The sequence below is a fragment of the Rhinolophus ferrumequinum genome, chromosome 9 (genome assembly GCF_004115265.2).
Source record: "Rhinolophus ferrumequinum isolate MPI-CBG mRhiFer1 chromosome 9, mRhiFer1_v1.p, whole genome shotgun sequence".
NCBI classification, from domain to species: Eukaryota; Metazoa; Chordata; class Mammalia; order Chiroptera; family Rhinolophidae; genus Rhinolophus; species Rhinolophus ferrumequinum.
This window is the reverse complement of record NC_046292.1, coordinates 17,387,387-17,402,584: the sequence shown is the minus strand read 5'-3', so window position 1 is coordinate 17,402,584 and position 15,198 is coordinate 17,387,387. Positions and strand designations below refer to the sequence as shown.

At 35.4% G+C, this 15,198-nt stretch overlaps 1 protein-coding gene across 1 annotated transcript in view; it reads right to left on the bottom strand.

Annotated features, from left to right (window-relative positions):
• Positions 1–15,198, bottom strand: part of MACO1 (macoilin 1) — a 51,598-nt gene that overhangs the window by 26,810 nt on the left and 9,590 nt on the right. Inside the window, exons 2-6 of the mRNA XM_033114478.1 lie at positions 10,996–11,137; positions 9,397–9,523; positions 5,275–5,398; positions 3,518–3,696; positions 1,754–2,255 (exon numbers count right to left, since the gene is read on the bottom strand). Coding sequence (XP_032970369.1) covers positions 1,754–2,255; positions 3,518–3,696; positions 5,275–5,398; positions 9,397–9,523; positions 10,996–11,137 — 1,074 coding nt within the window. The remainder of the gene's footprint in view (positions 1–1,753; positions 2,256–3,517; positions 3,697–5,274; positions 5,399–9,396; positions 9,524–10,995; positions 11,138–15,198) is intronic.

Sequence of the window (15,198 nt, the reverse complement as noted above, 5' to 3'; positions counted from 1 at the left end):
AGCACTTCCCTATATTGTTTAATATGGCTCAAAAATACGATTCTGTAATGTCTGTATTAAAAGTCCATCAAATGAATGAACCATATAATTTGTTTAAATTTCTCCCCGTTGTTGGGTATTTAGATCTCATTTTTTTTAATACTACATTCAAAATTGAAAATAATCCTATGGATGCTTATAAAACTATTTAAGTATAATATTTTCTATTTATGTATTTGACAGAGGTATTCCCTAAAACAGAGTAATATTCTGGGACCCTTCAGATCAGGCACATCACGAGTGACCACAGGAAAAAGCATACACGCCAGGAGCAGGCACGGGAGCACTGGACCCACCTACTGGGAAACTGGCCATCTGAATGAGTCCTTGAACTTCTTACTAAAGGCAGATCAGGCAGGACAGTTGATCAACACACCAACTGGGGCCCCAGTGAGATGGTGTCTCAAGACTGAGCCTTGACTGCTCTCTCTGCAACACTCAACAGGGGAAAATTATTTTGACTTGACTGCTATTATTAAAATTGTATAAGAGAAAGGATATCCAAAAGCTTGTAGCAGATGTTTCATTTATAGCATATAGTAAATTTGTGGGATAGTCCCTTTGAAATAGAAGGTCAACTAATTGGTCTTTCTCCCAGGGGCATCTAGAGGAGGCTACTCTGCTGATTGTTTTCTCTGCAGGGCATGGTGGGCAGAATGTCATAACAAACAGATGTGGATACCAGCCTGGCATCAGCAAAAGCATGGTACACTTCTAAAAGTGGTCGGAGACTAAAAAACCTCAAGAGTCGTTAGCAGTAGAACCCAAATATATTCCCTTAATCTAGCTACCAATCAAAAAGTGAAAACAAATTAATAATCTTGTTTATATGATTTATAACGCTGGTAACCTTCCCCCCTAGAATAAACTGCTTCTTAAGCAAGCCAAAGGAAGAGGAATATAAGATAACTTTGTGAAAGGAAGGAGTTACAATTGCCCTCTTGAATTACACATTAAAAAAAAAAAAAAGCTCCAGTTCAGATCTCAGCTTCCAAATTGAAAAACATGAGGTAAAATGAACATTGGTATTTTATAAAATACATAAAACATACAAAATACAGCAAAATTAAGTCAGAGCCAGTCAAGGTAATACAACAATATTATTCTTCTAATTAAAGATGGGAAAAGAAACATTTCTGATTAAAATCATGTCTAACACTGTATTTACCCACGGTATTTTTTAAAAGAAATTACTTTCAAACCTAACTTTCCCCGAGTTATCTGGGGGATAATTTACATTTTAAGTGGAAAAACAAAAACAAGTACAAGGTGGTAAGGACAACTTTTCCCACCACCCCTTTTTGTATCTATCTGACAAAGAAATTTGCATGAACAGGACACAAAATCTTCTTTTTGTGTTTATGCCACAAGAACTTTGTAAATGCAAAAAGGAAAGGAGAAAGACTAAAGGTCTGCTTCTCAGTATCACTAGAAGAATCAAGTTACATGTAAACTTGTCAGATGTGGAAAGTAATCACGGTCACCTCTCACTCAGAACACTGGAAAGAGCTGGAGTCAATGCTTTAGGACAGTGGCACTGGGTGGCGAACAAACCCATGTGAAATCTACACTAAAATGTCAAATGCCACAGAGTTAATAGTTACAGTATCTGATCACAAACAATTCCTACAGGCCAGTATGGAAGTGTTTGCTTTTCAAGACCTAAGTCAAGTTTATTGGAAACTGTGGGTAAGGACACAGCAGGCACACTTACCTTACCAGTGCATCTGGTTTGCTTAGCTGGTTATTAGGAATACAGTTTTCCATTAAGTCCTTGTGTGTACTTGGGCTCTTGCTAGTGCATTTCTGCTTCTTCTCATTTTTACTAGATGAGGAAGGAATGCTCCCATTTGTGGCGCTGTGACTTCGAGGTGAGGAGTTCACAACTCCACTGGCATTTTTATAATTTTTTGAGGAAGCAGTGCATGAGTCCTCTTTCAAGAGATTTTCTGTACTTCCCACAAGATCATTATTTAATCTTTTACTATTGATATGGTTTTCCATATATTCAATTTCTTGTATTTTAGAGTCTACAGGTTGTAGAATATTGTTGTTATTTATCCCAAGGTTGTGTTTTTTGGCATCTTTGTCCTTTTCTTTCCCTTTTTCTCGGTATTCTATCTCTGGCAAAGTCGTGGAGAGTTTTTTATTGGCTGGGATACCTCCATTGTGATGTATAAGGATCGAGGAATCCATATCAGGTAATCCTTTGGCTGCTACAATACCAAAAACAAACCAACAAACAAAAAACCACACCGGAATATTTAGTTGTATAAAAACACAAAACAGATTGATTCAACAAACTGCATCATCGATGCTTAGAAACTCACTACATTAATCTGCAAAGTCATTTAGAAGTAGCAATAACTACACTACATCATGCTAACTTCAAGAAGCAAATCCAAATAAATTTGAAAAGCTGAACATTTAGAAAATTGCCATCACTTATAAACACCATTAATGTTTTCGCCTTGAGAACAAGATGAGGATTTTATAATTAAGTCATATTTCATTATCAGTCAAATCAAACTTATCTATCACTGGGGTGAGAGGACACAGGCAGATCATATTCTTAAGAGGCCATATTTTAAAAGATGCTTGGATTAAACAAACTGTTAATAACTTTACTGAAAAGAGATTAAATGAAACAAAAGGAGAAGTGTGATGTTAGGATATAGGGCGTCTATATTTTTTTCTTGACTCTAGTAAATGAAGTTTGTATCATTTACTAGGTTACTTGTAAAAATTTTCAGTATCAGGTCTAACCATTTCAATTTGTTCAAGTCTACTTAAAGAGATATTTTTACACCATACCACAGAATAAGATTTTGGCACATATCAACTGAAAATATGAACTTAAACTTTCAATTCTCAAACCAAAGAAAACTGGTACTGCTGTCAATTCATCTACTGAATTGGTTATATGCTCATTAGACAGGTCCTAATACAAAAGGTTCAATTTAAGCTCCACATTGAATTATATGAACCATTTAGAATAGGACCTATCCATCTTCGCTCTCTTCAGAAAAATTTTGATGTATAAAAACAATTCTATTTGTCTACATCTCCATTTTATTTATACTTTGGTTCTTGGCTTGCTTCAATTACAAACTCATAGAGTTATACATACTATTTTGCTACTGAGAATAAATATTTTAAAGTATTTGTTAACAAATAAAATATTAAATAAGCCATAAAAACAAAATATATAAAAATAAAATAACATATTTGCATACTTAAAGGCACATGGTCTTCAGACACTAGATAGAAAACATCACCCACCCTGTATTTTATGAAAAATATTTTCATAGAATTTTTTCATATTAAAAAAAAAAAATGGTTCCTAAAGAGGAATACCGTAAAACAGGAAATCCTTGGTAATTTCCCAAAGTCCTAGCAACTTTTCCAAAAACAAAAATTCTGACAGATACAATAATGAGTAACCTATTGAGCCAACAGCTTTAGGGTAAAGACCTACCTTCCTCAGACTCTTTGTCTGGCTTCTGTAACATCTGTTGCTCTGGGGGTAGGGCTTGTTGAAGAAGCTGCATGTAAAATTCGTTCTCTTTCTGCACTTCCTTTTGCTTCCTTAACCGCATTTTGTAGCTTACGTAACTTTTGAAGCCAAAGCCCAAAGTCACCACAGGGTACCCAATACTAGAAAGAAAATAATCCAGCCAGTAATTGCAGGTTAAAAACAAAACCACGTGCATCAAACACATGAGGACACCTAACACTGCAATTACGAAATAAATTCTAGGTGATGATGCTGACAGTTGAGCATTCAGTAAACACGTAAATAAATGTGAGGTCTCCTGTAGAAATCAGAGGCTGTGGGCAGTTGGTATGTAGAACAAACCCCCAGGGAACAACATGACTCCTAGACCATAAAAGGCTGCCCATCAGACTTTGGCATTCTTCAAACCAACTTGAGAAATTAACCACAGTGACTGTTGAATACAGTGGCTAATTCGTTAATTAACATTGAACTGCCTTGTACATTATTAGAACTTGGGCATCTATGCTTTTAAGAACTAACAGAGTAGAGATTTTACAGGTGGTCATAAGCAAACATTGTTAAGTGTTAAAAAAATCTAAAGGACATCATTTGGTTTTCAATACTAGAAGAGAGGGTCAAATTCAGGTGACTCTTTAATCTTCTTGCTGCTTGAGGGATATTATCACCAGCTATTCCTGGAAAATTAGTTCATAAACACTCTGTCATACATAAATTCAAGAAATCATTTAAATAAGTATCCGATATTATTAGTGCCAACATTTGGTTTATGCCACCAAATTAAACCTGCTGTACTTACTTACAACTCTAACCTGCGGAATAAAAAGTTGAAATATTTTCATTCAACTCATTAGTCTGCCTAATATCGTTTCAAAGCTTCTGCAAACATCGTCAAAACTCATATTAAACTTCATTAATATTAAAATTTATCAGTCATAGTCTAAAAGTGATCTCAATTTAAGTGACAAGTTTTATTGACCACGTTTATTTAATTCACTTATTTGTGAAAACACTTTTAAAATATTAGAAACTATTTTTTCAGTTGGCTGCTATTTATTTTGCTTTCTGCCATAAGTTTTAGCAAAAATTGGTTGTGTTTAGAAGAAACACAATTTAAGTGGTGATGTCTACAAGATATTAACAAGAATCAAGCTCACTTTTCTAAAAGGTTTCATGGTTAAGGTTAAATGAATAAAATATTTTAATATTCATTTACATTTCAAAAGGAAAACTAATATTCCTTTAAAAAGTATTAACATTCTCTTGCTTTTGTAAATGGCTAAGGAAATTATAAGTACATTAAAGCTTCATGAAATAGCCATATATTTCATCAAGACTTTTTGGAATCAACATGATATAATAAAAATAGATTAACAATTATCAGACACCTATATGCTTGGCATTAAGTTAAACACTTGGCATATATCACTTCATTTCATCTTTCCCATAACCCCATGAGACAGGTCCCCAATATACAGGTAAGAGAACTAAGGCTTAGAGAGAGTGATGTGTCCAAGGCAACAAAGCTGCTGGGGACAGAGCTGGGATTCTAACGCTCATCTGCCTGAACAGAGCAGAGAGCTCATGCTCTTTACAACCATGTTATGTTGTCTTCCGGGTTCATGTAAAATTTCTAAGAAAAAATTTACAATTGAACTTACCATTTATATTAAAAACACTGAATTGAATTATAGATTAAGAATATGCATAATACTCACCAGTGAGCAGCAAATGGACGACAAAGGTCTACATGAAAATTTTTGAGATCTTTAAATCTAATTGCTGCTTCAATATAAACAAAGAGTATCCACAGGGACACTGTGGGCAAACACACTCCCCTTTCTGTGGAAAAGCAGAAGAGAGGCAAGCATCAGTGATAAATATTAACTAACAGAACAGGTAGGTTGTTTGACAGATTGGTTCAATTACAGTAACTTTCATTAAAACTTTTACAAACCAATTACAAAGCAATCTGACTCAAACTGAAAGCTTTCATACGACAAAAGATACTATGGAATCATAGACAAAATTAAAAGACAAAGATTCTGGCAGAAAATACTTACGGTATATGTAAAACAAAGGAGTAATAGCCCTAGTATACAAAGAGCTCCTACAAATCAACAGAAATGCAACTGAATGCAAGTAATAAAAGAAAAAATATAGATGGTTAAAAAACATGAAAAGATGCTGAACTTCACTACTGATTAGGGAGACACAAATTTTAAAAATGAGAAACCATTTTTTTAACCTCTCAAATAAGCAAAAATTTAAAAGATAGGTAACAGTATAGGGAGAGTATGGGAAAAGGTTTTCTCATACTCGGCAATAATATAAATTAGGACAACCTTTTTAGAAGGCAATTTGGCAGTATAATTAAATTTAAAATACTTATACCTTTGACCCAGAAATTCCAATTCCAGAGATCTACCCTACAGAAATATAGAAGAGCCCTGGGATAAATGTGTAAAAATATTCATTATATTATTATTATTTGCAATAGTAAAAAAATAGAGAATTACTTTAAATGTCTATCAATAGGGAACTGCTTTATTTTGGTAAATCTATATAATAAAATACAATGTAGTTTTCAAAAGAATGAAGATCTGTACTAATATGAAATGATATGTAAAAAAATAAATTAAGAATGAGTTACAGCACAAAGAAATGTTTCTGACATTTAAGTACTATCCACATTTTTTTTCCCCTAACTACAAGCTCACATTCCTTTTAATTAAAAACAATTTTCAAGGCACGAAAACCAACTTGCAATAGAATAAGATACAAATAATGGGATAATTTTCAGTGATTTTAGAATCAAAATCTGTTGACTAGGTCGACCTTTGTCAAGACATGATCCACCTTTGTCAGGACATGACTAATAATGGGATGGGTATTTTATAAAGATGGACTAGACTACATAGGCATGAGGTCCAGTAACTGTGGCAAGAGCTTCTTTGAGACTGTATAAGGCAAGCAAGTTACAGAAATGAGAATAGGAAGGAATAATCAGTGACCTGAAGGACTAAAGGGCTTTTTACTAAGGATCTCTGGGATGAAACAAAAGAACAATCTTGGAACTAGAATCTTGGAACTAGAAAGACCATTTATTGAAGAGTGAAGTGAGGCCCAGAGTTTATATAAATTGGGTCCAACTTTAAGTCTACTTTTAAGGAGAACCTAAGTCCCCTTAGACCTAGTCCATGAAGAAGGAAGACATTCCAAGCTCTGTGAAGGTAGCTAATGGTCTCAACTGTTCTTACAGGTTTAATATACCAAAGAAAAGGGGTACTTTCACAATGGAGGAAGACAAACAGCAACCTAGGATAATGCATCTTCAAATTCATTTTAAGATGCATTTTCAAAAATTTATATTTCCCACTCCCTATATTAACTTCTAGCTATCATAATAAGCACGTTACAGAAAAAATAGAAAAATTGTAACAAAATACCTGTATTTCTAAACCTATCAAATAATAAAATAAAACCATGTTGAAAATATTTTTGAATAAATGTAATAGTCATGTTGTACATACATGTTATTTATCCTGTTTTTTTCCTCTTTATAGCAAGGGGAAATAAAAGTTTATAATAGTATCATTCTTTTGTGGCAATATATAATTTCATCAACCATTTCTAACATTCTTAAGGAAGAATTTTATTTATTTATTTATTCATTCATTCATTTAAGTTGCAAATGATTTTTTAATTTTTAATTCTTTCTGCAGTAAATGGCCTTCACTAGACAGATACCTCTACTTTTTTTTTTTGTCTTTTAACAATATTTTTATTAGTTTCAGGTGCACAAAACAATGTAATAGTTAGACATTTATCATTTATATCCCTCACACAGTGACAGCCCCCCTGCCCCGTTAAGGAAGAATTTTAAATTTTAACAACTGGAAGAGAAACTAATCCCAAATTATATAAATTATACTCTTATTTGTCGGGCCCAAGAAGAACATTGTTTTGTTTGTTTCAGCACTAATCATTCCAAATTAAAACACACCTCACAGCTTAGCTATTCCAACACACATTTCTGAGCCTAGGGTTGAAGAGAGCTCAGTGCCATTTATGACATTAACTTCATTGCTGTCCCGTGGGTCACTTACTGAACTTGTTCCCAATAGATTCTATTAACAGTTATATGAGTAGTGTTTTCTCAACTACTAAGACATTATTAAAGTAATTTAAAGAATCACTACAGTTCATTGGAGTCAAGGATTATCTGAGCTGGAAAGCTCCCTTAAACATTATCTAGATTACTCTACTTTCATGTGACAAAGAAGAAACTGAGACCTAGGGAGAATGACGAGTGTAAATGGCAACTCACTCAAAAATGAGGCCCACAACAAGGAAATATAAGTAAAAACTGGTTTGTAGAAAAATCACTTTAATTAGAGGGAAGCAGACCAGGGAACCATCATGCTAGCTTATAAATCAAGTGAGATATGAGAGAGTGCTAAAGGTGGAGAAACCATGCTTGTAGTGGATACTTTCAATAACAGAGCTGAACTGTGTCTTCTACATGGGCCAACATCACCCTCTTGGCACCTTTGAGAAGGGGATGAATGTTGCTCCAGAGAGCTTTTATTAGTTAGCGTTCCGTCAGTGGTCAAAATCCTACAGGTTGCAGCTGGGCCTAAGAATCAAGTTTCATGCAGCTTTGCAGACAAGTATAATGATCTCAGAGCCAATCCTCACATCCCCATGCAGCCCAAGTTCAGCTTTTCACAGTGGACTGGAGCTGTCAAAACATCTCATCTTAGTTTGAAGTAGCAGAAGTATAGCTCTAAGAAGGGAGATGACTAGCTCCGGTCAAGTCAAGACATACCCGAAATTGCACATTTTGGTTAAGAGAACCACTAAGAACCAGGGAGATCAAGATGGTGAAGTGCTTAAAACATACAAGAGAAAGGCAATAAAACCAGAGATATTTTGTCTATAGAAAAGAAGACTTGACGGGATGTGACAGTGGCCTAAGGCATGGGGGGGGGTCAATGTTTTGCCTCGAGGGGATGATCTATAGGCCCCCTGAAATTTTAAGGAAATGTTTTGTACATTTCTATATATTTTTCCTGGGGAAAGCCTCTTTATATGCTCTAAGAGATCAGCGAGCCCTAAAACAGTCAAGACCTGCAGGGTCAAAAATGTAAGGAGGAAAATTGTGGCTCAGTATGAGAAAGAATTTTCTATTACAGCTGCCCAAAAACAACAGTACTAAGTTCCTGTCACTGTAGATTTTTGATTAGAGATTAAACCACCATGTGCCAGGGACGCTGCGGGGATTCTTGTACCAAATAAGGCTTCAACTAAATGACCTTTAACTTCCTTTCAATGCTGAAATTCCAGGAACATTTTTCTTATTTGGCACATGGCTGTCTTCAAGTCTACCTAAATAAAAATCACTTCAACTTTTTAAAAAAATGTGTACCTCCACGATGAGAGTGGTAACTGAAATGCCTACAATTCAGATACCAAATCATAAAGGCTTAAACTTTTGATTCAATAATGACAAAAAGATAAAATATATTTTAGAGGTATATTATAATCCATTAGGAAAAGGCAACTTTAAAACGTCCACATTAAACTCAACTCTAAACAATTTACTCAAAGAAATCACCACATTAAAAGTTTGAATCTGATCCAATATATGGTGATGGAAGGAGAACTGACTCTGGGTGGTGAACACACAATGGGATTTATAGATGATGCAATACAGAATTGTACACCTGATATCTATGTAACTTTACTAACAACTGTCACCCCAATAAACTTTAATTAGGAAAAAAAAAAGTTTGAATCTAAGATTTCTACCCGTCTAAGAAACCATTAAGACTTACCTGTATGCCATACGTACTGAACCCATACGTATGTGCTAGCAGCAAAAAAAAGCCACTGTATGGGGATGAACAGCAGACATATTATATTTGATGTGAATGCTACACAAACAAAAAACACTGAGAAGGCCTAAAGGAAAAAACAAAACAAAACAAAAAACACATCTTAGAACCTGTTATTTTTCAAGTAGAGATGACTAAAAACATGTTGGACAATCTCTGAAAACAATCTCTGAAACTGCCATGCAGTAACTACAGAGCAAGTTACAACAGGAAATTTTAAACATTTAAAATCAACCATATAAAAAAAGCAGTGGTTAATTTAACACTAAAGAGTAATCCTATTTTTGGCCTCAAGTCATAAAGAAGAACTGGACCAGGACAAACTGAGGTTGGTTCACAGTGAATGTACTTGGGCTCCACAGGTGGGTTACCCAAAGAACTAGAATTTTAACACAGAAAAGGCTCCTCTCTCCTCACACTACATTGCTAAAGAGCTTCATTCTTAAGGGTGCAGTGTTGGAGCACAGATGGACCACAACAGTAGTAAGAACTACGCTGATGTTGATCATTTTAATAATGCAGCCTTCCTCTGGACACACCTCTACTATTGCCAACAGGACATGAGCTCAAAACCATCTTTTCAAGGCATGGATTTGCTCTGATCAAAGCTCCAGGCCCAGGCAGAAGAGTTACAGGTTTAAGATGTGGCTGCAAAACACAACAGAACTACAGGTCAACCAAGGGAACAAGACCAGGCCTGCGCCCTTGTTCTAACCCAGTAGTTCCCAATACATGGCCTGGGGATCCCTGGTTAGTCTCTGAGATCCTTTCAGTAGGTCTTCCAGGTCAAAACTATTTTCATAATAATAAGATGTTATCTATCTTTTCCATAAACATTCGCTTAGGAGTTATGGTGGTGTTTTCTAGAAGGTACATGGTATGTGATATTGCAATAGACTGAGTTCAGAAGCAGATATGAAAATCCAGCTTTCATCCATAAAGCCAGACATTATATAAATTTGCAAAAACCTTCTAAGTTTTTTGTTTGGGAGAATACAGTTATTTTTTTCATTAAAAAATGTAATTTGTATTAACAAGTACTAAGTTTGTTATTTTCAAGTTAATTAATAAATATTTACACTTTTTGTTTTAATTTCTAATATAGTAACTATGGACAGATGTAACCCATATAAATAAAAGCTCTTTGGAGTCCTCAATAATTTTTAAGAGTGCAAAGAGGTTCGGAGAACAAAACGTTTGGGAACCACTGCTCTAACTCTAACCCAATCACTAACTTCAAAAACACTTCAGAGTAAAACTGGGCAATTATTATTCCACTACTCTCCCTCCCAAAATCTTTCCTCCCTCCCCTTTTTTTCACTGGAATGACAGAGAAGGGAGTATGATTTGATCAATGGGTTTAGACAAAACAGACTTAGAGGCCAATTTCAGTCCATAGAACCTACTTAATCTCAATACAGTCACCTAAGCATTGCTAGTAAAATCTACTTTAAACAGTTTCACTATCAGTTCGTGGAGATTTTCTTGGAAGCGTTATTAAATTCATTGTACTTTAAAAACACGTATTAATAAACATACCAGTCCCTGGTATCTGAAGGAATCATAGACGCTTCTGATGAAAAGCCAAAATGGCCACAGGTATTCAAATCGGAACTCCAGGACAAAATCTGCCAGTAGGACAAGTGCCCACACTACCAGAAACTTCAGGTACAAAAATGTACTGCAAAATATAAAAATAAAGAATTAATTCGAAGTCATTTGTGAAGAACTAGAAAGAGAAAAATGTAACTGTTTTGCTTAAAAGGGACAAAAAGTATCTTTATATATCATGAAAACAATGGAAATAAAGGATAAAAAGAGATGCTGCCGTGGCACATCTAAATTTTAAAAGCTCTGGTGTTCATTCTGAGACCCACAACTATCAAAATAAGATGACGACCAAATATGCTTAATTCCATTTCAGACGGGAAAAAATTAAATCTCACCACTATTTTAAATGTGTTAAGTGTCTGACATCAGAATACTGCAACACTCTTAAAATTATAGCTTTCAAGCTGTTCTTCATTTAGAAGAAAATGTCACGGTTGAAAAGCTTCAGATTTGCTATTTCCCCACCCCTCTACATCTGTTTAACGTCTCTGAAATTCTTGATGCACATCCCTACATGCTTGAAGAATTCTTCCCTCCCCCCTTCTTGTTTCTCTATGTACTACTATTCATCTGCATTAACCAAATAAAAAAACCAAATGACTTCCCAAAATAGAAATAACTTAGGGAGCAGATGCCAATCACTACTAAGGGCTGTCAGGGCACGAAAGTGTACATTAAAGATGAAGCCCTAACGCATCCCAGCCTTGCTTTGGCCGCGATATAAATGTGTGCACCCAGTTCCCTCTGGACTTATGTTAAATAGAAACACACTTTGACAAGCCAATTAGAACACAGAGCTAACCACTGCAGAAGCTCAAAACAAGGTAAGAACATGGATAAAAGAAATTATTTTTCATATAATCTAAAAGTCCATTCTTCTAGTTTATTAATTAGAAGACCTGATAATAGAAGCGTTCAGATTTTACCTATTAATAAACCCCTAATTCTATGTCCTTAACCCTATCAATTCTGGAGCAGGTTAAATTTAGGTATAAAAGGGGGGGGTCATTTATAAGATATACAGATTTTAAATACCTAAAATCCACTTTGACTTGGGCTAGAGCTTTGCATGGTGTTTTGCAACACAAATATTACAATATTGATGGGATTAAATTAGCTGTTTGAATATACACCAGCAACAACAAAATCAAGACTTTTAATAAACAATTTTGAAATAAAGGTACAAAAAGACTTAATATACTTGGAGGGGAAACAATAAAAGCAGGATCCAGCATTGAGGATTCTTCCTATGGCCTCTCAAGCCACACAGGTGAAAAATGTCAAGAACAGACACATATGACCCTCAACGATCCAGTATCATAATGATATACATAATTTGCAACTCGGGTCAATTGCTAATACTAATTCTTGGTAGAACTCTTTGGGCTTGGTAATAAGTTTCGAGTAAGAGGTTTTCTGTGTAGAATTGAGGAACCCAAGGCAAACCAGAAGAACACAGGCTTAAATCTTAAATTCTACCTTTTGGTTTCATTTCACTAGAGTCATGTTAGCCAAATGAGGATGGGCTCCTAATTCTCACTTATTAAATCCCATTACTGGTCCAGTGGAGAGCAAGGCATATTTTGTTAGAAGGAACGACTGAGTCATGCAGGCATTCAGAAGCACAAATCTAGTTTGCAACTAGACTTCCAAGCTGCTTGGCTTTAAAACTTAAAGGCTTTTCCCCCCCTTGTTTCTAGGTTGTAAAGAAGAAATAATAGTCCCTCGTCCATGTTTCTAAGGCACTTAAGAAATGGCATGGAAATGTATTCACAGATGAATTCTTTTTTCCATGGGGCTGTCCCTGGAATGTGTCTGAATGAGACCTGGTAGTACTTCATCTTGTCTAGTTGTTATCATTCTTCAAATGGAGAAAGTAAAGTACAACCAACTGCTCTTTGCCCCAAATGCTCCCAAGGCACGGCAGGATCTAGTGGGCAACATTCCATTTCACTATTTAGAGAGCATTATCCACAGACTGGCAGCCTATTGAATACTTTTTAATAACTCAATCATTTAAACCTAAGGCAATACAGAAATGACATCTTTGTTACACTGCCTACTCTTCTTCAATTCTGCAATTTCAAGGGGATACCCTTTTACATATTTCATTTCTTTTCAAACAACTACTCTCATACCTTTGATGTTCCTTGCCAGCCAGTTCTGAGTCCCAGTTTACATGTACAGGTATCTATGGACACTTAATCATTCACAAAATGTGCCATACCCTTAGCTTTCCTTCTCCCCTTTTAGATGGGCCTGCATCTAAAAAAATCAAGAGTCAATCTAATTAACAAAGTTGACTCTACTTTAGGACTAGTTTTGAATTCTATTGATTCAGTCTTATAATGTTTAAGAAAGTTTATGACAGTTGCCTGATTTAGCATTCTCTTAGCCCTCTTTATCAGTAAATTATGCCTATTATCCTTCTATAGGTTCCTGTACAAAAGTTAAAAGACAAGTAACCTAAAATGACTGCTCATCACTGTAGAAACCCTAATTCCTTTCCTTCCATGTTCTGAAGGTCATAAGGTTTTGTCAAATCCAAAGAAACGACATTCTATAGGGGGAGAAAACTAGACAGAGTTTTAAGCCTTTACAGCATTGTAAAATATTTTTTTAAATCATGAAGGGAATGATTAAATATAAAATATTTTGTATACAGTTTATAATATGACTTATGTTAACTTGATGTTACTTTAATTCTCTGATCCAAATAAATTTACTAACAACTATAAAATATCTTGAACAAAAACTTAAAAGGATAACTACAACAAAAAGATATTTTCCATAATATAGTGAAACAAGAGCAGATTAGTAATATCTTTGGATGGTCTTACAAGTTTCTATTCTGGGTGTTAGCGTAATAAAGAAGAGACATGAGGAATTATTAAGCTTAACGGTGGTGATTTTTTCAAAGTGGATATTATCTGTAAGATTCCTTCTTCCCCATTCTATTTTTCCCCCATCCAACCTTTGCCATCTACAATTACTTTTTACCTGAATTTATTTAGCAATACACTCCCATCTATGGATTAATCACCTATGATTAATGAAAAGTAGTATTGAACATTCTCCCTTTTCCAAGTAAAGTGCACTTTCTCTCTAGTATCTCTAGCTGCGGGTCACTTAGATCATTTTCTGGAGTCCACATAATTACCAAGGGGTGGCCATCAATCCTCAGTACTTGACCTTTTCCTTAGGCGGATTAATGGCCATTTAGTTTACTTGTTCCTCACCACAGAAAAGACTCTGTGGAATACTTCACTGGCTGTGCTAGTAGCCATCTATCTCAATCCCTAGCTTTCCTGTCCTCTCTGTAATAGTAACTGTGAATTGCTTTTACCTTTCAGGATGCAGCATGACACTTCTTGCACCAAACGGCTGTCTCCTCTGTTATCAAATACGTCTCCCTATTTGGACATCACCTCTAGAATAGTCATCCAGCTGGTATTCCTGCTTAAGTCTTATTACGTATAATTAGAGTCTTGCTACTCAAAGTGTGGTCCATGGACCAACAGCATCATTAAGCATCATGTACGTGCTTTTTTAAAATGCAGTTATTTCTGGGCCCACTGCAGGCCTATTTAATCTAAGCCAGCATTTTAACCAGATCCTGAGGCCATCTGTGTATACATTAAAATTTGAGAAGTATTGGTCTATAATAAAACCTCTCATTGTCATGGAACTTCCACTGAATTTCACAATTACACTAAATGAAGTCACTTCCATCACTACTCACCCTTCAGCACACAGCAGGAACATCGCTTCCTCCAAAAAGCCCTCCCCGACGCCAAAGTAAAGACCCCATCATAAGCTCACATAGCATCGTGTGCCCTAAGAACATTTAGTCAAAATTGTATGAATAATGTTCTGTGTAATTAACTGTTTAAATGTAAAACCCTCCAGAACAAAGGAGCCCCCCATTTTGTTCCCTGCTCTATCCTCAGTGCCCAGCATAGAACCTTGCACACTGCAGGAGCTTAACAAACATTTGTTGAACGAATGGCCTGCAATGCACAAGAGTGCTTAGGACCGACAGTAGGGCTTTTATCAAAGCACACACTTACAATGACGATGGAGGGAGAGACGAGGCACAGGTGACTGACAAGGGTATCTGAACAAAGCAAC